General features: G+C 36.6%; 1 protein-coding gene across 2 annotated transcripts in view; it reads left to right on the forward strand.

Annotated features, from left to right (window-relative positions):
• Positions 1 to 25,312, forward strand: part of PDE4D (phosphodiesterase 4D) — a 348,424-nt gene that overhangs the window by 28,872 nt on the left and 294,240 nt on the right. Inside the window, exon 1 of one of the 2 annotated variants that reach the window (XM_054286118.1) lies at positions 13,999 to 14,267. The exons of the other annotated variant lie outside the window; for it this stretch is intronic. Coding sequence (XP_054142093.1) covers positions 13,999 to 14,267 — 269 coding nt within the window. Of the gene's footprint in view, positions 1 to 13,998; positions 14,268 to 25,312 lie in introns of those variants that run through there. 2 annotated transcript variants of the gene reach the window in all.

Here is a 25,312-nt window from a genome sequence, read left to right on the forward strand (position 1 = left end):
ATTTTTATAAAAATATAGATTCACTTACAAATCTACTCCAAGTCCATTCAGAATTGAAGATGACTAAAAACTAGCAAATTTATATGAAATGGCATTTGCCATTACATAACAGCTATTAGGCGTCATCACTATAAATTTTCATCAATTCTTTATAATTTTACAAAAATCTGCATATTCTTATATTCTTATATTCTTATATTCCTTTTACTCTCTTGGTACTTCAGTGTATCTAATATTTTAGGCTTGCGATAAAGACTTTTTGTGAAGACTGCACTCTGAAAATCCTCCACTTTGTGCATGTTTCTACTTACTTTCATTCCTTGCTCTCACTTCCTGTCCACAAGCAAGCTTATGCTTATTCTGTTGTCTTTAGGTATTTGTTGTTTTCTTTTGGTGTCCTCATTTTTTCCCTCTGCTGTAGTATGCAGAACACTATTATTTAAAAAGTCTGGTTTTATTCAACTGGGGTTTTTCCTTTTGTTCATAAACATATTATTTAATACAGTTATTCCTCCTCTTTTTTCCACTTCACATGAAGCTAAAACTCAAATTGCTCATCTTCAGTTATCTGTTGCTTCCATTTCAGAAATTCTTTTTCTCCAGCTTTTCCCTCTTGAATATTACCATGACTTTTAACTATTAAATGGAGAGCGCTGTTAACTCTTCCTTAGAACAGTTGTTTGTGGAGAGGGAAATAGTACATCAAGTCCAGAATTTCTTTTTTGACTGTGATTTTCTCCATAGGCAAGTTTCTAAGAAAAAGTCTTTTAAGAAAAACTGTAAGAACAGCACAAGCATATATGATAAGCCTACTTAAGACATTTTAATCTCTCAGCCATTTTCATTTTTGAGTCTTCTATGCAGGATGTGGATCCTATTGAATTAACAATGATATGGGTTTCTTTTCCATGAACTTGTTTAGTGTGCCCTTCAGCTCATACAAACTTTTTTTATCTGTAGCTACTCTTTGCAAAGACTTCCAGAGATCAACTATTTGTTATATAAAGAACTGAGTTGTTCATCTTCGAACTTCGTCCCTACTAGCTTCATGTCATGCTTGGCTCCCAAATCAAAAAACAAAACCAAATATTTAGCATATTGCCTTTCCTTAGATGTAATCTTGCAGATGAGTCTGCCCCTGCTGTATTTGCTTGCATTCTGTTTTTCTTATATATTTGCAGTGTATTATTGTGGGTTTAACCTAATTATGAAAACGTGTATTAATTAAAAAAATTCTCTGGTCCATAATAGTGAGTGATAAGGAAGCATGCAGTCTCAGAGAGTCCCATATGTTCCTGAGATCCCTAGCCAGCCTCCTGCTCTAGCATGTTGCTCAGGCACTGCCTACTTGGTTTTGAGTATCTCCATGGGTAGAGTTTGTACAGCCTCTCGTGTTCCGATGTTCAGCCATCCTCATGGGAATTCCTTTTTTATACATCCAGTCAGAATACAATATGTTCCAACTTGTATCTACTGCCACTTACCTGTGCAGTTCTGCTGTGAGGCTCACTCCCTCTTCTCTACACCTTCCTATTAAGTGGTTGCACACAGTGCTGAGGTCCCAGCTTAGTTTTCTTTCCTTACAGATGAGCAAACCTACTTTTCCCAGTCTTTGAGTCATTCTCTGGACTTGCTCCACTATGTCAGAGTCTTTCTTGCACTTAGAAACCCAAAAGTTAGCATGCTATTCTCCATGTGGTCTTAACATGGTGAAAATCACTTCCTTCAGTCTGCTGCAGATGAACATGTGGCCTTCATTACTGCTACTGTGGAAGCTTATTCGCTTACTAAATTCTGGTCTTTTCTGGGTGGCTTTTCCCTGGCTAGATAGAAAAATGCCTGTACCTACTACGTGGGGTTATCCCATTCCAGCTACAACATTTTGCACTTAATCATTGTTGAACTCCTTGACAATTCTGGCATCAGAATACTTTTATGTCCCAAATAGCAGCCTTGCCTTCCACTTATCAACCACCCCCAGTCTGGTGTTGTCACAACTGCAGCTCTCTGTTACAGATGCAGACAGCTCAGATTCTGTAGCAGCCTGTAGATGTAGGTTAAAAATAGAAATTCAAATTTGTCAATTTTTAAGACTAAATGTGTTCGAAGAAAGAAAGAAAACTTTTATTATTGGTTAAAAACAACTGGTAATTTCACTGCAAAAAAAACAGTCAAACTTATGGTGAATGTCACTGAATAGCAATACAGTGCCAGAGAGTTTCTTCTTGCTTAATTCAGGGCAAAGCATATTAAAAGAAAAAGGTCAAAAAAATGTTGCTCATGGGAGGTTACAGGTACTATGTTTTTCTTCCTCTCTGGGTTCCTATGTTCCATACTTGCTCAGTTTGCCTCTGCAGTTATTGTGTTTGCCATATAGTGTTTATTTACAGACACTTAGAGAAGCTCAGTTAGAAGCAGATTTTAGAGTTTCAGCCTAGTGCCCACAACTTCGCCTCTCACACAGCTGACCTGTCATTTCTCCCATCCTCCAGTCACTTCTAACACAGTTTGCGCAAGAAATTATACTTGGTGCTTCCAATTTCATAACTTAAAAAAAAATTAAATTCTAATAACCGACTAACATCCTGTGAGGGCAAGAACTGCTGGCTGAAGACATTCCATGCTTCCAGTATTACCTAGAATGACAGGGACAACAGGCTTAACTCTGATTGAAATGTATTCTGATTGAAACTTTGCCCCTTCAGGTGAAAAGTGTGAATCAAACTTTTTCTACTGACCAGTGATTACAAAAGAAACCCGGTTCCATTGAGATTAGTATCACTTGTTATTAGAGAGCTACTTGAATTAATTTAATTTGATTAAGGATCTGTACTTTCCTTGAATTTGGGATGATCTTGCCAACTCTTGTATGTAATTTTTCTCTCTTCTAGAACTTCATTTTCTCCAGTAAACATGTTGTTTTCTTCCCTTCCACTCTTACTCAAGTTACATTGAACAAAACCTGCTATTTTAAATTCCTGCTTTGCTTCCTCCACTTTAAAACCTGGATCACATTTTTAATCAAGTCCAGCCTCTTTTTTGGTCCATGCTGTATTACTTGCAGCTGTGCCTCCCCTTATCTGTACTGCAGGTTATAATTTCTAGCTATGTTTAGAAGACAAAAATTAAGAGGTAAAATGGCAGTTGCAGCATGAAAAATACAAATAGCACTGCTGTGGTTTAATGTCAGCTGGCAACTAAGTATCCCAGAGAACTGAAGAGTAAAGATGGGAAAACTCATGAATTGAGATAAAGACCATATAATGGTGCAGAATAGGAAGTAAATAATAATGCTAATGCTAGCAACAACAACAACAACATCAACAACAACAATAATAATGATAATAATAATAATAATAATAATAATAATAATAATAATAGTAGTAGTAGTAGTAGTAGTAGTAGTAGTAGTAAAAGAGTTGGAATGCACAAAACAAGTGATGCCCAGGGCAGTTGCTCATCACACTCTGATTGATGCCTGGGGACACTTTCTAGGCAGTGGCCTCCAGCCGGCTTTCCTGCTTTTTTAATATACTAAGCATGATATCAAATAGTATGTCCCTTTGGCCACTTTGGGTCACCTTGTGTGTCTCCAGCTTTCTTGTTGGCTGGGCATGAGAAACAGGGAAGTCTTTAACTTAGAATAACTATTGCTTAGCAACAATTGAAGCCATCAGTGTTTTATCAATGTTAGTTTCATATTGAATCAAAAAAACAGAGCACAGTACAGCTACTAGAAAGGAAATTAACTCTATCCCAGCCAAAAGCAGGACCATATTTTGTACCATTATTTAATAGAATTTACAAAATGTTCATGTTCCACACTTCCCAATTAATCACCTTGCCTGTCTTTTGATATATACACATAAATACTAGTCCCTTAAAAATGAAAATAATATCACCTCAGGGAGAATTTAGCTTTTTCTCAGTGGGTTCTTTTCCTTTTGGTTTTAAAATGGCAGAATCACAAAACAGTAAAAGTTGGAAGGGGTACAATATCTCTGCTCAAGCAGGACCATCCTAGAGCACATGGTGCAGGATTGTGTCCAGACAATTCTGGAATGTATCTGGTGAGGGAGACTCCACAACCTCTCGAGACAATCTGTTTCAGTGCTCTGTAGGCCACTTGCAGAATGAAGAAGTCCTTCCTTATTGTCCAGGTGGAATTTCTGTGTATCCGTTTCTGCCTCTTGCCTCTTGTCCTGTTTGCACCACCAAGAACAGCATGGTCCATCCTCTTCTGTCACATACCTGTACACATTGACAAGATCCCCCCTCAGTCATCTCTTCTCGAGGCTGAACGGGCCCAGCTCGCTCAACTTTTCCTTGTAAAAGAGCTGCTCCAGTCCATGCTTACCCTTGGCTGGAGCTGCTCCAGGAACTCCATGTCTGTCTTGTGCTGAGAATCCCAGCACTGAACACAGCACTCCAGGTGAGGCCTCACCAGAGCTGAGTAGATGAGCAGGATCACCTCCTTTCATCACAGTGAAATCAAAGTCCTGTGACTGCACACAGATCTATATTTCATCCTGTTTGTTCCCCATATGGCAAGTGTTGGTTTACATTTGATTGTGTCAGTATCCCAGTAGGATTGCAGAGGGATGCCCCATGGTCCTGTGGTGTAATTGTTTCACTATTTGTGCTTGCTTGAGCCTCCTTTTGCTACTCGGATGGTTACTATAGCTCTGCTCTTCCCACACCTTGTCTCTTCAAGACTGGAAATATTCCTATCCCCCTTCAATTCAGGTTTAAAGTCTCTCAGCAAGCCCTGCTAGCTTGTCAACTATGATCCTTTACCACCTTTGGGGCAGCCCCATTTTTTACCAGCAGGCTCACTGCTGTTTAAACTGACTGTGATCAAAACCCCATTTTTTCCTTCATAACACCTGTTCAAAGCCAGATATCCATCTGCATGATTATCCTGTTTCTTGCCCCATCATTCAGAGGAAGTGGCAGGACAGAATAGAGTACAGCATGTGCCCCAGGTCCCTTGACCGGTTGTCCCAAGGCCCTAAGTTCTGTCTTGATTGTCCCCAACCTTTCTGTTGGGACCTCATCACTGCTTGCCTAGAAAAACAGTAGAGGGCAATATTCCATGGGCTGGACCAGGCTAGGAAGTTTCTTGGTGACATCCTTACCTGGGCCACAGTGATAATACACCTTCTGCTGGGTTGGGTCTTGTTGGCATATTGGGCCCTCCATTCCTCTGAAAGGAGACTACTACCCTTCTTTTCTTCATATTTGAGGAGACTGTGATGCAAGGGGTAGGCTGCCCTGCCCTAGGCAATCTCTATCCCAGAAGAACCTTCATCCACTTCCTCATTTCCCCGTTTTTCAGATTCCAGGGCCTCAGAGGGTCAAAGTATAAACGGACTCAGTATTTATTCTTAATAGTTATCTTAGGAAGAGATCTAATTGTCTCAAATGTAATAAAACCCCCAGAAATTGTGAAAATAAGAAACAAACAACAGAATTACAAAACTAAACACACACTAAGCTGCTTTATAATTTGTCCTTTGGATTATCTCTTTCAGTTAATAGCTTTCATATTTTACATTCATATGAAAAGAAATCCTACTGAATCTTTATTTCCTTTTCTGCTTGCTGGCAAATGTTTTTTTTTAGTGAGTTTTATGTGTGTTCTTTGCTAACATTAAATAGAAGATGCTATGTTAGCATAGAAATTATAATGTAAAGTCCAGCTTAGAATTTTGGATTCTGCAATTGCAACTCATTCATTTAATTTTTTTTGTCAAGTTAGAATGATTTGGTTTCAGTCAGTAATCCAGGGGTGTGATTGTAACACAAATATTTAACATATTCTGTAAAGATCTGCTGATTGTTCTTGCCCTCAGTTTTATAAATGAAAAGAGAGACATTTTAATTACAGTTATATCTGACAAGAGTGTTTGAAACATTTAACTTCTCTGAAAATTCAGGTGTGCCTTAAATCAGTGGTAAAGTGCTGGTACAGGTTTGTTTAATTCTGCTTTTAAGAACTCTGGTTTAGGATTTTTCCTGTAGAGGGTGACAGAGGACTGATGATTTCTTATTTCATCATCGTAGTTCTAAAGATTGTTCCTGTCCCCATGTCAAGTCGATCGACATAGGCTCAGAAAAGAACCTCTCTATAGTAATAATTTTGGCCAGTTTATCAGGTGATCTTGAAGCTCTGCTAATTTTATTTGTTGCCTGAATGCACCAGTTTTCTTTACCTCACAGACTCCTGCAGTCCTGTGGAGTATGTGATAGCAGATTTAAATCAGAAGATTTAAATGTATTTTCATATTTAAGTATATTTCAGATTTAAATAAATATATTTTATATTTTAATATATTTTTATTCTTCTGTAATTATAATTGCCATATAATGTACTTCAATAAATTATTTTCTAGATAGATGTACTAAAATGCCCACTTTGTTTCCATTTTTCTTTAGGGCATTATTTATACCTATATATAAATAGGTACAAATAACAGAACTTTCTGTACTGTGCATCTTGCTCTAGTCTCATGCAACACCGATCTCTTACTATACAAAAATTTATAAGGCATATGCAACCAAAAGGATTTTTGAAAGTTTCTTTCCAAGTACATTTTAAAAAAAGTAACAGTGTTTAAAACTGCAGAGTAGAATTCTGCAAGGTAGAATTACATTTTGATAAAAGATTTATGGAACATACTTAAGTCCTGCTTAAGGTTAAGAAAGACACACTATGGAATTGGCAAGCACATAAATGCCTACTGTTCATTCCAGAGAGGTGTCTGAAATTCATACTTTCTGGGACAATTCTATAAAGAAAAAAGTGTTACGCATTTAAAGTATCACAATCCCAAGCTTTTCTTTGTAGGGAGGACATTTTTTTCCCTTGAAACTCGTTCAGGGTGCCAGTTCTTAATAACACCGCAGAGTAGAATCCGTAGTGTTATTTACATTCCAGTTCATTCAAATCTACAAAATCACTGGCTTAACATTTATAGAAAAGATACAGAAATGACTCCAAGTGAATTGTATAAATAATTTCTTTGATGCTTCATTTTATTTTATACTCAAAATTTTAGAAACTTCAGACTTCTAAAAACCAACTTACAATAATAGGTTTGAAGTAAAGCATTTTTAAGTTCAACAACCTAATAAGGAATCTGTAGGCTCAGCCATCCTAGATGATATTAAACCTTGTTAAATAACTATGTTCTTCTTTTAATGTACTTTTTTTGCCATTAAGTAGTAGATCATCTCCAGACAATTAATTAATTATGCAGTCTTATTGTAGACAAAATTTTAGACTCATCTTCTTTTCTTCTAATCTCTCACAGTTTTGTAAATATTTCTTTGAATTCTTCCCAGCTTTTAGTGCATGATCAAAATAACAAATTATTTGAAATAGAGCAGATGGTGTAGATTTCTTAAAAAGTAAACTCTCTGTGCATGTGTCTGACCTCAGAGAAATGTACTTGTTTATTTGTGCATTACATTCTGCCTTAACCACCATGCTTGGAGAGCCTGGGTTAAGTCTAGTTTGGTAAGACAGATTGCTTGTGCTAGCTTGAGAAATAAACTCTAAAGTTGAGGAATTTGGAGTGTTGATGTACTTTTTTGCTAAGTACTTAGGATACTTTATAATTTTTAGAATTTTACAAAGCCACAATGTGTTCACTGATATATCAATAGGCAAAATTATGCTCCCAAGATTAGGCTCTACAATTTTCTAAAGGTTCTAACAGTATCTGTCATGAGTCTACCCTTAAGAGATGTAGGATTACAACCAAAAACTTGTTTAGCTGCTATGCTATTAAATTAAGTCTATATCCCTATGAAACACAGACTAGGGGATTGGTCTCAGTGTGGCTCCTTCTGTGCAGTGTCCTTTCCACTGACCTCTCCTTTCCCCTCTCCTCAGGAATGCTCTTCAAAGCAATTTATACTTGTAATGGTTTTTTGCTCAAGTCCTTTCCTTGGAATTAACTATTAGTTATCAGCTATATTTGTGCATTGCAGTGGCAGAAATGCTCCTCCTGTTCTCTGACATAATTGTGTAGAAGTACATTAATTTACTTATCTTAATCTTACCCCATGAATTGTGGATTTTTGTTTGCTTGTTTGTTTTTGTAGAATCATGACATTTGCAAACACAGGGAAAAAATGATTGATGAAGTCACGTTTTACTGACTTGCAAAGTGAATTTGAGCTGATACTCTGAAACATTTTCATTAGAAACATCTCAAGAGTTTCTAATAAAAGTGCTCTAGAATTTTAAGTCACAGAAAATGTTTTTTTTATAGTGCTAAACATACCATACCCAGCTTCATGTGTAATCTGTTCCTCTTTTGAAGATATATTTGTAAATGTATGTGTATCTGATTATGATTTTGAAAGGTGTTTTAGTGCCATTTTAGGTAACATTGTTCTGTTAGGATGTTAAAAATGTACTCAGATCAAAGACAAACAGCAGCCTTGAATTTCCTTTGAATATTTAGAGGTGCATGTGTTTCCCATACCTTGGTCTGTTAAAGGTTTTATCTCCTGGGGTATGCCTGCCATCTCTGTGCTAAGAGCAGCTAATCCCCTTCTTAGTGACCTGTAGGAAGCTGCATGGTGCCTATGGTCTCCTCAGCAGGCAGTGCACGTAACTGCTAGGAAAATATTAGTCTGATAAACATTAGTCTGATAAACATTACCCTGCAAATGGCAAGTCCATGAATAACGTCCCAGCTCTTTGAGAATGTGACAATTGACAGGTATTGACCTTTGCTAACACATTTTATTAAGACTTCTATCACCTGACAATTTCTTCTTTTATCCTTTTCTTCCTCACTACTATGCTACTCAATAAATTTGTTAACCTCTCTTTCCAAATAAGAATCATGTTGCCATCCGAGATTCTTACTTTCTACTTTATCTGCAACAATTCTCTTCTGTCACTCCATACTTTCAGTATTGTGTTATTTACTCCAGGAAATTAAACGATGGCATACCAGCTATTCTTCACAACCGCCTCTGACTTTTTCTTCTTTTCTCTGCACTTCTGTGCCACTCTCAGGTGCCCTAGTGCCTCAGCGTGGTCTGGCCTTACAGCTGCTCCTGCTTTGAGCAGGAGAGTGGACTTGATCAGGGGAGGCCATTATCAGCTTCTCTGATCCTGTGATACTGATCTGCTTGCTTTCAAAGAAGTAACTCATTGGAGGGTTGCTTTTGGCTTGCATTCCTATGTGTCTGGAATTTTCTACTTGGTCCTGTTATAAATGATCAAATCAGCAGCCAAATTTATAAGAAAATTTAACAGTGATTTATTAGATTGTTACAAAAATAGAATTTCGAAAAACCACCACAGCCAAGGCAGTGTCAGCCCCGGGTGCTGGCGCTGGGTGAACTGAGATCCGACCGACAAAGTGTCAGGGGGTCACCCCAACTGCTTCATGCAGCTAGCTTATATACAGTTTATTCTGCCTGAGGCAGAAATGAACGAATGTTCCTTTGTGTCTCTTCACATGCAGAACTGGGGCCATACATGTGCAGGAATAGACAAAGGTAAGTCCAGATGTCTAGATGGATGTCTGAACACTTCAGAAGAGCCTGTATTCTCATGTAGCAGAGTGGACCCGGTGCTTGAGTGAGGTAAATGCAATCTTCCCAGGTGCAGGTCCCCGTGAGTGCTTAGACATTCCAGGGAAGTCAGCGATCATGGCCCGGGAAGGTTTCATTCATACGTTAACAGACTTGATATTATCTTAACGTTGTCTGGGAACTAATTGAATAAACATAAGACTCTGCTCCCAGCCAGGGTGGTAAAACACATACTTTGGATTCTACAATATTTTTATACATATATAGCATGAATTATCTCTACCATATACTACAGTCCCAAGTAAGATATAAAAAAAGTTCTACTCCTTCCAAGTGACTGCATTTATTCTCTAATACGAAAAATTTTGTTCAAGGTAACTTCAAATAGACACAATCACATAATAGATTTTATATGTTGATTAGCAGTTAAAATATTAAAAGAAGTTTACCATACTCTGTCTTCAAAGTGGTTGTTACAAAGAAAGTACTTAAAAATCCTTGTTTATGGTCTTTTATGTGAGATCAAATACTTGTTCAATCTTGCACAGTATTTTCTGCAGAACCAATTAACTTATTCTTTCTATATGCAGCGGCTCACAAAGTCTTTGTAATTAACAGAAAAGTAAGCACTTTCAGCCTGTATTTTTTAAAGTACATTTTTCATAAGGTACATATTTCTTGGGAAAGTTTGTGAAAAGTACAAGAACTGAACACTTTAATTTTTAGTGTCTTTAGATACTGGAAGACAATAAAAGCTACTGGCACTTCTAGAGTTTTTGTAATGAATTTCCCTCATTAGGAGATTCTACTTCTGTGCTTTTGCCTTGAGCTTTATAGTGATGCAATTGAATGTATAGCAGGCAGAATTACATCTGTTCTTGCTATAACTTTTACCTATGAGATATGACTATAAAAGCTGCAAAATGAGATTTAACTGTCAGTGCCTTTGAATAGGACAACATGCATAAAGCACTGTGAAGATGAACTTTTGGAAATTAGGTATGTGTCAGCTCTCAAATTTTTTTTTTCAAAAGGACCAGTAAATATACTTATTTATTTTGTTTAAATTTAATAGAAATTTTCAGTGATTTCATTTCAATATGGAAGAGCCCAGAAAATTAGCATATCAGAATAAAAAGCATATGAAAATACCTTTTGGAGGAAGTTTTAAAAAAATTTATTAATAATTTTGGTGATCTTTGTGAGAAAATTAGATGTTTTTATTAAAACATAGTCTAGTAGAGCTGTTTCTCAACTAATCTTTATAGAAAAAGAAGTACTTCACTGTCTTTTTTTTAAGAAAATCAATGGGAAATGATATTATTTGTTTATGGAACAGTTTTCTTTCAAGTCTTTATTCTAGTACCTGCATAAACACCTCATGCTAATGCCGTTTTTCTGCTTTATCTTCCCCCAGTTACTGACTCTTAACCTGAGCATTTTATCTAACTCACATAATGCTTATTTGATATTGCTGGAAGTTAGATCTCTGCTTTTTATTACAGTGAAGACTGTTCATGTTTCTAGTCTCTAATAAAAATCAGTCTGCAGGCTTTAATTTAAATTTATGACCATACTTGAGACTTTTCATAGCTTTTCTTTTTCCTTCGAGGGCAAGAAGGAGGAAGATGGGCCAAAATGAGGTATCTGGGACATGGATAATCTATGTTCAGAAATTTAACCTACTAACACAGTCAGGAAAAGCATTTCATTAGCTATTCATGCCAATAGTGGCTTGGTTTAGTTCTTCTGTTAAAAGGATTTTTCCTGCTGTTCTATATATGTGGTATCTTACCTCTTTGAAAATGTAACAAGCCCTCTCAATACCTGTAATGCAAGGTGTCAATGGCTCTTGTTGATTTAGTTTAAGAACAAGGGTAATAAAACTGCTGATCTATGGGCTTTCCTCTTCCATAATTACCTTTGAAACATAGAACACCTTAAAATATGATCCCAGGCCCACTATGATAAATGTTAATGGTCTTAATGACATCATTGATTGCTGATCTCCAATGGGTCAGTTTGACTGGTTTTATAAAGCCACTGCAGTTGTCTAAAGATTATGCTTTGGAATAGACATCAGATGGCAGTATTTCATAGCAGAAAAGAACATAACTCTCCTTATACAGACTGCATTATCTAAAAGAAGTACTTGGAGTTATTATGCAATTGCTAGGTTTTTTACTAAAGAAGAAAAAATAACAGTCTAACAGAGGGTAATATGTTTGTTCTTCACAGTTAAAAACATTTTAATACATCATGCTTGTATTTTGTCTTCTTGTTGAAGACTAGTTCTGTGTGTACTACCCCTCCAATCAAGAAGGTGTAAAAGCAGTTATTGAGGTAGTTATGTGTTAGTTATGATTTAATAAAATTCTTTTTCTGTCTGTGAAATAACACCTTATCTCCAGTTTAAATTTTATTCTTAATGAAACAGCTTAAAATTTTGGGGTTTTGTAGTTTTAATAGTATCTGGGCTTTATTCTATATTCGGTCAGTGTTAATTTTTACATAATGATTGAATTTTTTATAAAATCTTAGAAAAATACACAAAAACATAATGCACAGTGATTTCTGCATTCTGTAGTGCTGTTCAATACTGAGTTAAATTTGCAAGTACATTGTTATCAAATTTCACATATGACGCAGTACAGTTAAAACTTGTCTACATAAGGGGGTTGACACCTGATAGCAATGTCATTCTTAATGTAAGCTGACCTTTCCTCTGCTGTTCTCATCTACTCCTGTCAGCATCATGATGTTCCCTTTATTATCCTCATCAGGAATTGTGGCTTCAGTGCTAAGTACAAAGGTGATTCCTCTCCATTGTTAGAGAAAGCTTCTTTTGCAGGATTTCTGATTTTGCTGAAAAACAGGGAGCAGTATTTGCCTTTCACACCTCGTCATGCAATTGTAAATGCCCTTCATCTCGCTGAAAGCCAAGACACTGTGTGTGCTTCAAAGGAAATTCTTATTCACAAAGGAAATTCTAAGACAAAGTATAAGAGAAACAGTATATTGCAACAATGAAAATTATATAAAACCAGTGTTCTGATATTAAAGAGATATCTCTCGTGGAGAAATCTCTGACAAAAATGTTGATTCTTTGTTCCTGTAGGATGAACAGGAAGTATTGTTATAACTGAAGAGACTGTTGTTGTTACTGTTGCTGTAAAACAAAACTTTAAGCAAATTTTCACCTACTTCCCTTTATTAGAGTTCATCTGCTGTTAGTGAGTTATCAACACAGTTTAACATGTTTATAAAATCTTTGTATTCCATAATAAATGAAGTTAGTTATTTTATTAAAACTGTAAAAAAGTATAAGGCGCAGATTTAATTGACAAAGGTGTTGTTGTATCATAAAATTGCACCAACTTCTTATTTGCATAATTACATGAAAATAAATATGAAATTTATTAGCTGTATGCATTCACCAAATAAATGCAACTACTTTTGCCTTTTTATCTTCTGGAAGTGCTCTTTGCTTTTATCTTCTGGAATAGCTTTTGGTATTTTATCTCACCACCATCTGTGAACAGAAAAAGGCATTTCCTTAGTTTAGCATTTCCTTAGTACCACTAAACAGTGGTAATTTTATGATGAAAATATTAAAATAAGATTATCTCATTAAATACATACTAGTAGCTGTCATAGTCTTATTTTATGTGCATCCCTTAAGTGTTAGGTTTGTTTTTCTGAAGAATGTAAGGTAGCAAGTATCTGACTTTCCTAAATGCATTTGAAAACTGGTTGTGATAAACTGACTCGAGGGCAGGGAGGAGAAGGCAAGAAACGAAGCCCCTTTGCACTCTTTAATTGTAGCATTTTTTAGTTTAATAGGTAATAATTTGGAATCTTTAATTTTTCATGGGGACAAAGATGAACATGGTAGATCCTTGAAAAAACAGAAGAGGTTGTTCAGCAGTCTCCCTTCCTCTCCACCTCCCTGAAGGTTCAGGAATAAGCAAAAGAAAGAATAATCAAACAAAAGGAGCACACATCTGATGTTTAAGCCCTCCTCCAGCACTTTTTATGTACATAACCAGAAGTCACTCAAGCAGCTGCAGCACATTAGTTACGATAGTTTAACAGGCAGCTTTACAGCTCTGATAAAGGTTGTGCTAAAGCAATTTCTTCCTCCCGTGCTCACTTGCCATGATAGCTCAGAAGTGATCTTTGGCAGCAGGGCTGTGAAAGGAGTGGTAATGTTTAATCAGTTTCTGTGGAGGAGTTAGCTTGCTTTTTCCTTTGTAGATCATTATCTATAGAAAGACGTTAAGGGCAGGCAACACCATGTTGAAGACAGAATAGGCTGAACTGGTGCAGGGTCTCTGAACAGTTCCTGGGAACTGATTTAGAACGGAAATATTTTAAGCACTTAGGCCAACATTCGATTGCATTAGACCTTAATAACAAAGTTACTGGAGAAACATGGCTCAGCAGACAAGTCCAGACAATTTGCCTGTTCCTGAAGGGGATAATACACACAGTCAAAATCCATGGCTAAATGAAGATCTTGTGAAGACCCTGAGGGAAAACCTGTTACAACATGAAAAGTCCAGGACAACTCGAAAATCTTCACCTGCTTCTCCTCGGCTGTGTCCAGTTATTTCTCCCCGAAATTCTCCAAGGCTCTTGAGAAGGATGTTTTTAAACAGCAACATACCAAAACAGCGTCGTTTCACTGTGGCACATACCTGGTAAGCACTGAGGTGGTTGAGATAAAATATTAATTTTTTTTAATGGAATATTTATCTCTGTGGTGTTTGTGCATCTGTTTCTTGGTTTCATCTCTGCATTAATCTCTCTGGTTGAAATAGACAGTTCTAATTTGTGACTAAACTTCATTGCAGTCCAGAAGTTTTAAATAGCAATTAATATGAAGCCAGAAAATATATATTTCCTTTTACAAAAGCTGCTAAATTTCCTCTGATTTCTTAGGTAATAATTCCATTCTTTCCTCTCCCTCCAAAATAAAAAAAATACTTATTTTATTCTGTGTTGTTCTGCCCAGAGTGACTTAGCAATTATTTTCTTTAATGTGCCTGTTGAAAATATTTTATTTTTTTATTGACAGTTTTGGACTCCCTCAGCCTCCTAGCAGAATAATATAAATCTATTTAACTTTTAACAGTGCTGAAATTAAGAAGAGCATGATAAAGAAGAATGATAGCAATACATATTTCATGTGAAACAGTGATTTTTATTAAAGCAGTTGCTAGAAAAACAGGAAAAGTCGTAAGGGAAGCCCTTGGTAAATGATTCACTAGTAGTATTTCTTTGGTAACTTGATCACTTAGATGTGTTTGTGATCAAATCTAAAAAGGACATTCATTTTTTGCATCTACCTCCTGTAAAACAGCAGTATTATTTCATTACTTTTAAAATTATTCTTTCAAAAGATGTTGTATGTGAGATTATTGTAACTCAAAACCACATTCGTGTTTGCTTTGATGGTCCTGAGATGTTTGGGTTTTTTGCTTGTGAGTTCTTCCCTACCCCCACCCCCCACCCCTTTATTCTTCTAACAAAAATGTAATATAAAGAAAGGAGTGTGATGACATGTTCAAAGAAAACAAGTCGTGCATTCTAAGCCGCAAACGAATATGCTCTTGAAGTTTATCTTCATTCGTCTGAAATTAGATCTACACTATAGCTATGTGATTGGTATGTGCATTGCACATTGTATACTAGTGTGCTTAAATCTTTACTGTGTATGTATTTATGTAAAGTATTTCTTGTATAAAATAATATTTTTATCACTGAAAAGCATAAGAAAAAACATGTGCCTTTATAATTTAAGAATACTTTTTTGAAACCCGTGTACCTGTTCAGATATTGCATGTGTAAAATAGAAAACTGAATGAAATAGTATATTTAATGCTTCTTTACCAATTATGCATAAATCCCAGCTGCTGTTCTGTGTTCAATAATTTATAAAACATTCTATACATAAAAATGTGCAGGTTAAAAAGGTAATTCAGGCAGATCTGGTTTACAATGTTAGGTGAAAAAAAATCTGAAGGTTTAGAGAGGGAAATTATCGTGTGTGATTATGAGTGTGTAGGCAGTCCAGTATGACAGACAAAGAAAGGGGACAGATGTGAAGCTAACAAACATGTTTGGGCAACATAAAAGGACACAGGCTTGCAGAGTATTAACAAGTGATATTTTGTTTAAATGCACTTTCTCTAGTGAGCTTCAGAAGTTTGTGTAGAATGCCTTTTTCACTATGAGTGTAGAAAACAGTTGAGGTTTTCCCAAATATATGAAATACTAGACCTGAAATCAATACTTCATTGTTATGATTTATGAGACAGGCAGATCAGAGTAATAATGTTTTGTCAAGCAAGTGGAGAAGTACAGAGTCAAGCAGCAAGTCACAACGAATTACCTGAGAACCTGCAAAGAACAATGTTTCTGAAGTGACAAAGCAATGACATACATGATCAGACCACAGGCTTATCGGCTTACAAAGGGCATTAAAAATTTATTGGTTTCCAAAGACCATCAAATCTGTAGTTACTGATATGTCTTCACTTGGTTATCTGGTCAGAAAACTGAGATACTATGTGATAGACCTGTGGCTACATAGGCACTATAGTGGTTTTAATTCCATGTGCATATAATCCACTTTAGACAGCTTATAGAAAAACAGCGCATTTGAAAATGGAGTAGTTGTGACCTTAATTCAAAATATTATACTATGAAGGATCCATTCTGGGGTTGATTTGGCCCACTGTAGTAATGAGCATCTCTGCTTTATTTTTCTAATGCAATCAATTTTGTAATCTAAGAAAAGTTGTGGAATTCATGTATACATCCTTTTTGTTTAGTGCACTGTTCATACAGCATTAAAAATTTTAATAACATGTTCTTCCTCAAGCCACCAGTAAGTTGGTAAGCTGTTCTGACTTTGCAAAATGTCACTAATTTTTTTTTAAATTTTCTTATCTTTTCTGGTTATTAGATTATGTATCTAGATAGCATAAGAAGTTAATGTATGACACTAGAGATACTGCTGTATGTTGCAGTGATGCCAAACAGGCACCACAGATCCAGAGTGCTAAAACCCCCTAATTTAGATGGTACCTCCCTGATTTCAAGGTTCTGAAGCAGCATTCACACACAGTCAAGAAGTGAGTGGGAGTTTCATGAATTGTTCTGGCAATCCCTTTCTCTCCCTTTTTTATCATAAAGTCTATAGTTCACTCTCTCTAGTGGCTTGGATTGTAGAACTTTTGACACCAAAATGCATTTTCTTTATCATGTGACCATTATATTTTCACAGTAATAATTGGGTTATCACTTTTAGTCATAAGTCCTTCTCTACTTCCTTTTTTTTTCTTCTTCTCTAGCTGTACCCCTGAATTCATTCAAACACTTGAAAGATAAACTGCTACTTTAAGGATTTTAGAGAGGAAAAGGTACAGCCTTCAGAGTTGAAATAGAAGGATTTAAGTGGCAGAGGTGCATAAGGCCTTCATTTTTGTTGGAGAGATTGCTGAATATCCGTCAGTTTCTGAGAATGTTAGTTCTGCCTGAAACTGAAATTAAAACTAGTTAATCTTGAACTTTTAGCCTGGATTCCTCTCAGTCTGTAAACAAAATCAGTCTACAGTCACAGCACCTACAAGTTGTTTACGTTTTGTGGCCGGGATTTCAAGCAAACTGTACGCAAACCTAAATTCCATTTCCTCACAAATCTCTCTTATATTGTATTACTGTAAAAGTATTCATAATGCTTTAAGATCACCCATACAGGGACACCACAGCACATATTACAGCTGGACTTGCACAAGATAAATTAAGTCTTTTGGTATGTCCTCGACAAAACCAGTTTCTGGATTGTCTTGATTTGCTCTTTATAAGGCTTTTAAAATGGGCTGATTACCTCAGTGCCTTTTGGCAGGACAGATCTGTCCTGCCAGGGGTGGAATGACACATGCTTTGATTTGTGAGGAGAGAGGGAAAGAGACTGTCAGTTCCCATCTGTGTGGACATCCAGCGTGTGTGATCCCTCGTACACACACTGTCCAAAGATCTGTGGAAGGATGTTTGGATACTTCAAATCATACCCTCTTAGTTAAATGTGGAAAGACAGCTTTCCTTAATTTTCTGTTAAAAATTCCTTTCTGTAAAGGGAGGAAAAGCAAGAAAGATAAATATTTGGAGCAGGATAGTAAGCTCAGTGGAACATAACAACTAAATTATATCTGTTTAATTGAAAGGATGAAGTCATGGAACACATGTGCTTGGTATTTTTTGACTTTTGTTTGCTACCATAATACTTCTTAATACTTCTTAATATTCAGTGAATACAAAATGATCAACCAGTTGGTTTTTTCTGTGTTGGATATGTTTGGACAGTCTGTTGGCTGCCTTTGTGATTTTTGTGTGTGTGTGTGTGTTCAGAGACAGCAGCTACTGATATATGCCTGTCTTCTAAGTCATATAAAGTGGATTTGTTTATTCACAGGTTCAGTTGTGAGGGTTCCCCTTTGATAACTCTTCTTTCTCCAGCTCTTATGGAGTTCATTTAGTACTTCCTGATGTTCAGGGCTTTGTGCTCTTTAGAAGTTTTTTTAAGACATGTACCCCTAAACCTAAGAATTTAATGCAATTAATAATACAAGTATGCGCTCAGTTAAACAGAGTACTTTTATCTGAATTTAGTCAGTCTTTGTCCCCACCCATAGTAAATATTTTACATTGACTTTGGCATTCAGATATGAAAACGATAGATGCCTTAGAAATAGTTTAGATAGATATGGGCAAGGTGTGCCATTTTAAGTTTCAGGAATGTAACTGCCATAAGTGTACCCATAAAACCAGGTTTGTCTTTGTTTTTATTGCACAATATCTTTTCATGCACTTTTACTGCTAATTACAAAAAACAACAGAACCTCAAGTGTTAGCTATAGGTAGATAAGTTGCAGAAGAACAACTTGTTTAATTTGATGTGATTCTACACAGCCTGGTTCAGTGCATTTCAACTATGAAATCAGAATGAAGCTCTACCACACTGAATCAATACATTTTTATCACTATTTTCTTCCAACTTACAGTATAAATTTTGCTAAAAGATTTTTAGTACCTATGTTTTCCTCTCTGTAACTACTCTGTGCTTTTCAGGAACTCAAGTAATTACATTTTGGCATATGGAAGTAATTTCAAAAGGAAGAAATATCAATGCAAATACCTATACAAGATACTAACTGAATACTTCAGAAAACCAAATATCCAAAGCAACATGGTCATGAGACTGTAGGAGGTTCTATCCCTTTACTCCATGCTGGTGACACCCCACCTGGATACTGCATACAGTTCTGGGGTCCCCAGCAGAGGAATTACATGAACCTGTTGAAGCAGGTTCAGAGAAGGGACAAAAAAATTATCAGGATGGGACACTTCTCCTGTGAGGAAAGGCTTGGAGAGTAGGAGTTGTTTAGCATGGAGATAAGGCTTCATGTGCTTGAGTAAGATGATTACCGTCAAGTTACTAAGTTGCATCAAATAAGATGTAGTTTAACAAGGGCAAGTGATGGATTCTGCACCCAAGATGGGGCCAGAAACATGTTGGCTGTGTGTAGACTGAAGAACGAGAGGCTGGACAGCAGTGCCATGGAAAGGGCCCTGGGGCTCTGGTCCATGGCAAGCTGAACATGAGCCAGCAGTGCCCTGGCAGCCAGGAGGGCCAAGCGTGTCCTGGGGGCATCAGGGACAGCATCAGCAGCCAGGCAAGGGAGGGGATTGTCCTGCTCTGCTCTGCCCTGGGGCAGCCTCACCTCCAGTGCTGGGGGCACTTCTTGGGTGCACAATGAAAAAAAGACAATAACCTATTAGAGAGCATCCAAAGGAAGGCCACAAGGATGGTGAAGGGTCTGGAAGGGAAGTCATGTGAAGAGTGGCTCAGATCACTTGATTTATTCAGCCTGGAGGAGACTGAGGAGAGACCTCATTGCAATTTACGACTTCCTTGTGAGGGAAAATGGAGGGGCAGGTACTGATTTCTTCATTCTTGTGATCAGTTAGAGAACTCAAGGAAATGGCACAAAGCTGGGCCAGGGGATGGTTAGGTTGGATATCAGGAAAACATTTTTCCTCCAGAGGGTGCTTGGGCACTGTAACAGGCTCCCCAGTGTAGTGATCACAGCCTGAAAGAGTTAAAACCCCGTTTAGACAACACTCAGGCACATGGTGTGACCTTGGAGTGCCCTCCATATGGGAAGGAGTTTGACTTGATGTTCCTGATGGATCTCTTCCAACTCAGCATATTCTATAATTCTATGACAATAAAGTGCATATATGCCTATGTAAACTCACTAGTTCTTACTAAATTAAAAAAAAATTCTTAGTTTTTCTAGGTCTGGATTGAAGGCACTTGAGATGGTAGTTCATGTTTGGGCTCGGGTGTTTATTATTCCTTATCAGTAAAACAGTCTCACAACCATGAGTTCGGCAGCTTTTCATTAGCAAGGCACAGAATGGCTAACAATCTCTTGTTACAAGGTCTTTTAAGACTAAACTATCCAATTAAGAACTGACACCTGGATTATTTTCCCTTTTAACCCAATAACTGATCCCTGGAACGCACAATGCAGACTTTTCTGCCCAATTTCAAAATGCCACCGAAACCCATGAAGAAGAAGGAAGAAGAAGCATGAAGAAGGAGTTCAGGATGACACCCCATGCCCTCTATCTTGCTTCTATCCACAGCATACTAAAAGTCCCAAAGCCTAAATTTCTCACCCAAGTGATAAACCTACACTACTCTCTGTAATTTCACACATTTGTGGATTCTAGTCTATTCTGGAGTTAAGGAAACTTTCTCCATGAGTGAGGGTCATAGTCAGTTGCTCTCCTGGGGGTCAGGACACCCCAGAACAGACAGAAAAATATTCCTGGTGTCCTGGGTTTCCACATTCTACTACTTCCTTGTTTTTCTCACATAAACTTTATTCACACTTTCTAAATCAAATCACTCTTATTGCATAAAGTTTTAGCCAAGGTAACACCTAGCATATTAGAATGGACTGTACTTCATATTTTACAGACTTTAGACTGAGCTATCACACTCCTTTTCTACAAAAATATGTGAACCACTTTACATAAAATATACCATCTTGTATAAGGTAATTCAATCCACATATCCACTCTTGAAATTCTGTTACATTAGAAGGTGCATGCTTGTATGGATGCATAGGTTAGTGGGGCAGAGAAGAAGAATAAGCTTTGAGAACACAATGCTCTCTGATATTTTACAGAATGGTTTGTGGTAAGTTAAGAATTCTTCACAATGGAATTAACTACTGACAAATTTATTTACCACAGATAAATAATACTGCTTCTCCACAGCTGAAGAAAGACAGATGAGGAAAAAGTTAATCTTTCCATAAAGAAAGAAATGGCAAAGATGTGTTTTCTCAAATAAGAGTTGTGTTAAAGAGAGCTTGTAGTACTGGGTAGGGAATTGAAAACCACTTCAGAAAGATCAGTGAGCAATCAAAGATTAAATTCTAAGTTTTTGTTGTACAGGGGCAAATAACTGAGCAAGGAAGAGCAGAGCGAAAGAGTGATAGATTTGACTGACTAGATTTGGTAGTACAGGAATTGTAATATATAAAAATAACTGTTGCATCTCTCCTTTTCTTTCAAAATGAAATGTGGAAAATACCCAAACAATTTCGATTGAGTCTTTTTTTCTTGCCTCTAACCTGCTTGCCTTCTAAAATTGGAATTTCTTCATCGGTTTTACTTACTGAAGTACTATTCCTGGACCATGCTGTTTTCTGACCTGTTGTTTTTAATGCCATGTCCTGTGTTTGACAGAATTTGGGAGAAATTCTAAAAAAAATTAGCAATACTGAAACAGAGTTCTTGGAGTTCTACTTTTGTTTAGTACTTGCCTCAAAACCTAAAACCATTTTGCTAAAGTGTTATTGAACTCCAGAGTTTTTGTTGTATCTTACTCTAGTTTTATCATATGCAATTATACATGACTGTAAAGGTTTTAAATATTGTACTCTTGTGATATGATATTGTCTGTTTTCTAGAATTGTTTTGAAACTATGCAAAAAGTTTCAGTAGGTTTTGCTACAAGTTTTTTTACTGTGTAACACAAGCCTGTTACACTCAAGCAGTCTTCTACATTGCTCCTTACTGCATTACTCTGACTGCACTTTGCAAACTTGCTGTTTTCAGTTTCACTTTGCATGAGTAAATTACTGTTTTATTGGTGGTAAAAGTTTATTGGTTCTTGAACCATCCCATGGGATCTTGCCTGTTTTTTTTTTTTTTTTTTGCAGTTTGACACAAAATTTTATGACGTCTCAAATTTGTATTGCAAAGTGAGCCATTCTCTCCATCTGGAGTTTTGAGTCTACTGAACTTTGACCTTAAAGATATTATAATATATACACAAAACATTAAAGTTTCCAATGTGTTACAAAATATTCAGAAGTTTATTTCCCTTTTTGTAATAATTCATGTCTTTAGGTGTGTTTGTCATGAGAATAGTCACTACAATTTTTTAGCACAGACTAACAATGAGCTAGCTTTTTCATTCATACATTCTTGAAGAGCTTCATCATCTTTGGGATTTGTAGGTATTACTCCATTTTTCCCCTCTTGTGACATTTCTTCTGTATCTCATGACCTTTTTGGCACTTTATTCTGTTTCATTTAGTACTGCACATGAATTTTTCCACTAGTCATCCAGGAGAACACTGAGCTTAAAATTTGCAACAGTTTGTTCCAACAATAGATAAATTAACATTTAAGTGAGAAAGAGGACTGGGAGAAGGGTCTTATCATCTCTGTCAAGCTACCAGTACTTTAAGGAGCAACTGTTAAGTGGAACCAGCAAATTTTACTCTGCCAGCGGGCAGAGTACTATCAGACTTCTACTTTATTTGGAAAAACAGTGACACATTTGCAGAAGGCTTATTTCTGTCCTGACCTGGAGGAAATATGCAGGTTTAGAATTGTTGTCTGTCTTCAGGTTCCTTAGGCTGTATATGCACCCTCTGTTGTGGAGGGATGCTGCCAGACCTGTCCTTTCATTCATTCACTCCTAATGTTTGATCTTGGTCACGAGAGAAGCTTGTTAATATTGTCATCTGCTCTCACTGCAGAGTTTTAGGGAATAATCTTGTAAAATTTCCATTGCCATCCTTTGTAGCATATTATATTATACTATACATTGTATTCTACTATATTGTACTGTATAGTAAACTTATTAAATCCGTTGTTGTTGACTTTCCATCTTCTAAACCTTCAAAAAGCTCTGCTATCTTCTTTGTCATCAAACAGGACATCACGGTTCATGGCTAATGCTTCATATTGGCAGGAGACTTTTCTTCCGGTAGTTGTATATTACCCTCTTAGCAAATGCTCAGCATCTCCTATCTGTTATTTTCAATGGTTTCCTTTCACTAAACCTTTGCATTCAGTTGTTTAAAAAAGGGCACATACAGAATTGATCAGAAAAAAGTAAAATTTACATGCACAGGGTGAAATATAAGACAAGAAGGATATACTGTGTTTCATTTATTTTTATTTTTAATAAAGAAACACGTTAGTGTTATAATATTTTAATAATGACCTGTTTTCTTCTTAAATTGTATTTTTCTTAGTGATCACATCTCTTTGGTATTCTTCAGTGCCCCAAATTTATCAACACTGATTAAGTATTCTTATTATAACATAGAACTTATCAGTTATAATCTCACTGTGACAACTGCTTAACAGGTGTACTCCTGATAGTGGAGTAAAGTTATTGTAGGCTACTAGTAACACACTTTTATTGTTCAAATAAACTTGGAATATTTTAAGGTGTCATAAAATATAAAAACGAATGGCATATAATCAAATGTTTATGGACAACTGCAGCTGAGATGTCCAGGAATTTTCATAGTGTTCCTTGATACACTAATGTATTTCTGGGATAGTCTCTTAGTAACTTTGTGATAATTAAAAAAACCCAACTAATAATTGTGAATAAAGTGATTGAACATGTGAACTATGAATTTTGAATATATATGAGGGTTTTTTGTGGTTTATACTTTATCGAGCTTCTGTCATAAATCTGCATCTGCTGAACCTGGCAATCTCCAGAATAAGTTAGATTGTACTAGATAATGAATCTCTACAAAGTGTTTTAAGAACATCTGTCTATAGAATAGAGCAGCAAATAACTTTTATTTAAAATAAATTTTGTAATTTTATCTTCATTTGAAAAAATTGTATCTTTCCATATTAAAGAAATATGCATTTCTGATGTGCATTTTAATGCTGCAAGAGTCTTCCAGATATATGCAAATAATTGCTTTGTTTGACTCTTACTATAAACATAATTTTGTGTTACACAAGACACATACAATTACAGATAGTATATATTATTTTCTTTTGGGGATGGGGTGCTTTACTGAATGAAGGATCAGACAGGTTACCTGTTGTATTTCCAGTCATAATACAAAACTCTAAGAACCTTTAAAATCTGCTTCAGGTTCATAAGCACAGTCATAAGCAAGAAACTATAAATAATTTTAAAAGATTTGCCTCTTGGACCTCATCATTATTATGCACATTTGCATGATAGAGATTAAATTCTCCAAAGGTGTTAATTACAATCGTAGCATGTGGTACATTACAGAATCAAAAAAAAATAATAATGACTTGTGTAAATGCATGCTGTCGTGGAAAATAGAATAGACCACATACTTAAATGTAGAAATCCAGTCAGGTCACTAAAAATGTTCATTACAATGCCTATGAAATGATCGTACAATGAAATTTATTCTCCACATAAAAAAAAATTTCCCATAGAAGAAATATTTGAAACTTCTAAACAGCAGCATGTTTCACTCATTTCCAAGAGTCTGCGAGAACTAAGTTAGCTATGCCAGCTACAAGAAGGCCATATTAAGAATCATTGTATACTTAAATATTTCTCACATTTTGTAGATAATAGGTGCTGTCTGGTGCTTCTCTGTGGTTCTTCTGTGTGTTAAGGATGGCGTCATGCCCTTCACTTGTAAGAAACAAGTTACCAAACGCTTTATTGATCTAACAACTCTCAGCCGTAGATGTGACTGTGTTTTAACAAGATTCGATGGCAAGGTACACTCAACTATTTATTGCAGAGAGGGCAGAGTCAGACAAAGCTGTCAGGGAAGTCCATTCCTTGAGCCATGAGTTCCTGACAGAGCCCCCCTTGCTTTCTAAACTTCTCAGAGAGGAGTTTAGGTGGGGCCGGATCCAATCCTAGCAGCACAGACTTGGTTTATGGACAGTGGTTTATGTCCGGAGGATTGTATGCACACAATCGATCTTTTGTGTCACTCAGCTGACATGTCCAAGTTTAACAAGCAGTTACATTTAAAAGCCATATTAACCTCTTACTGAGAACGTGCTGCTGCAAGGAATCGCTCACCCCTGAGGCGTAACCTGGGCAGACGTTCCTGGGCAGGAGGAGATCCTGGTGTGCAGCCCAGAGCTCTCACTGTTCATGGCTTACAGCAACCTGCGTGGATCACTGCTCCAAACAGCCCTTGGCTGCAGGTTCCTTCCGTGCCCCAAGGTCCAGAGTGAGCTGGGTGCAGCCATCACAGCCCCCGCTGGTGACTGTGGCTTCAGCTGGGGCTGCTGCTGGGGGAGCACTGCCACAGCATTGGCTGTGTTTGTCTGCAGTGCCTGTGCAAGGTGTATGTCTGTGTACATGTCTATGTCTGTGTCTAATCAG

The sequence above is a fragment of the Melozone crissalis genome, unplaced genomic scaffold (assembly GCF_028551555.1).
Source record: "Melozone crissalis strain CALT ecotype California unplaced genomic scaffold, PUWL_Pcris_2 ptg000005l_1, whole genome shotgun sequence".
Classification (NCBI taxonomy): Eukaryota; Metazoa; Chordata; class Aves; order Passeriformes; family Passerellidae; genus Melozone; species Melozone crissalis.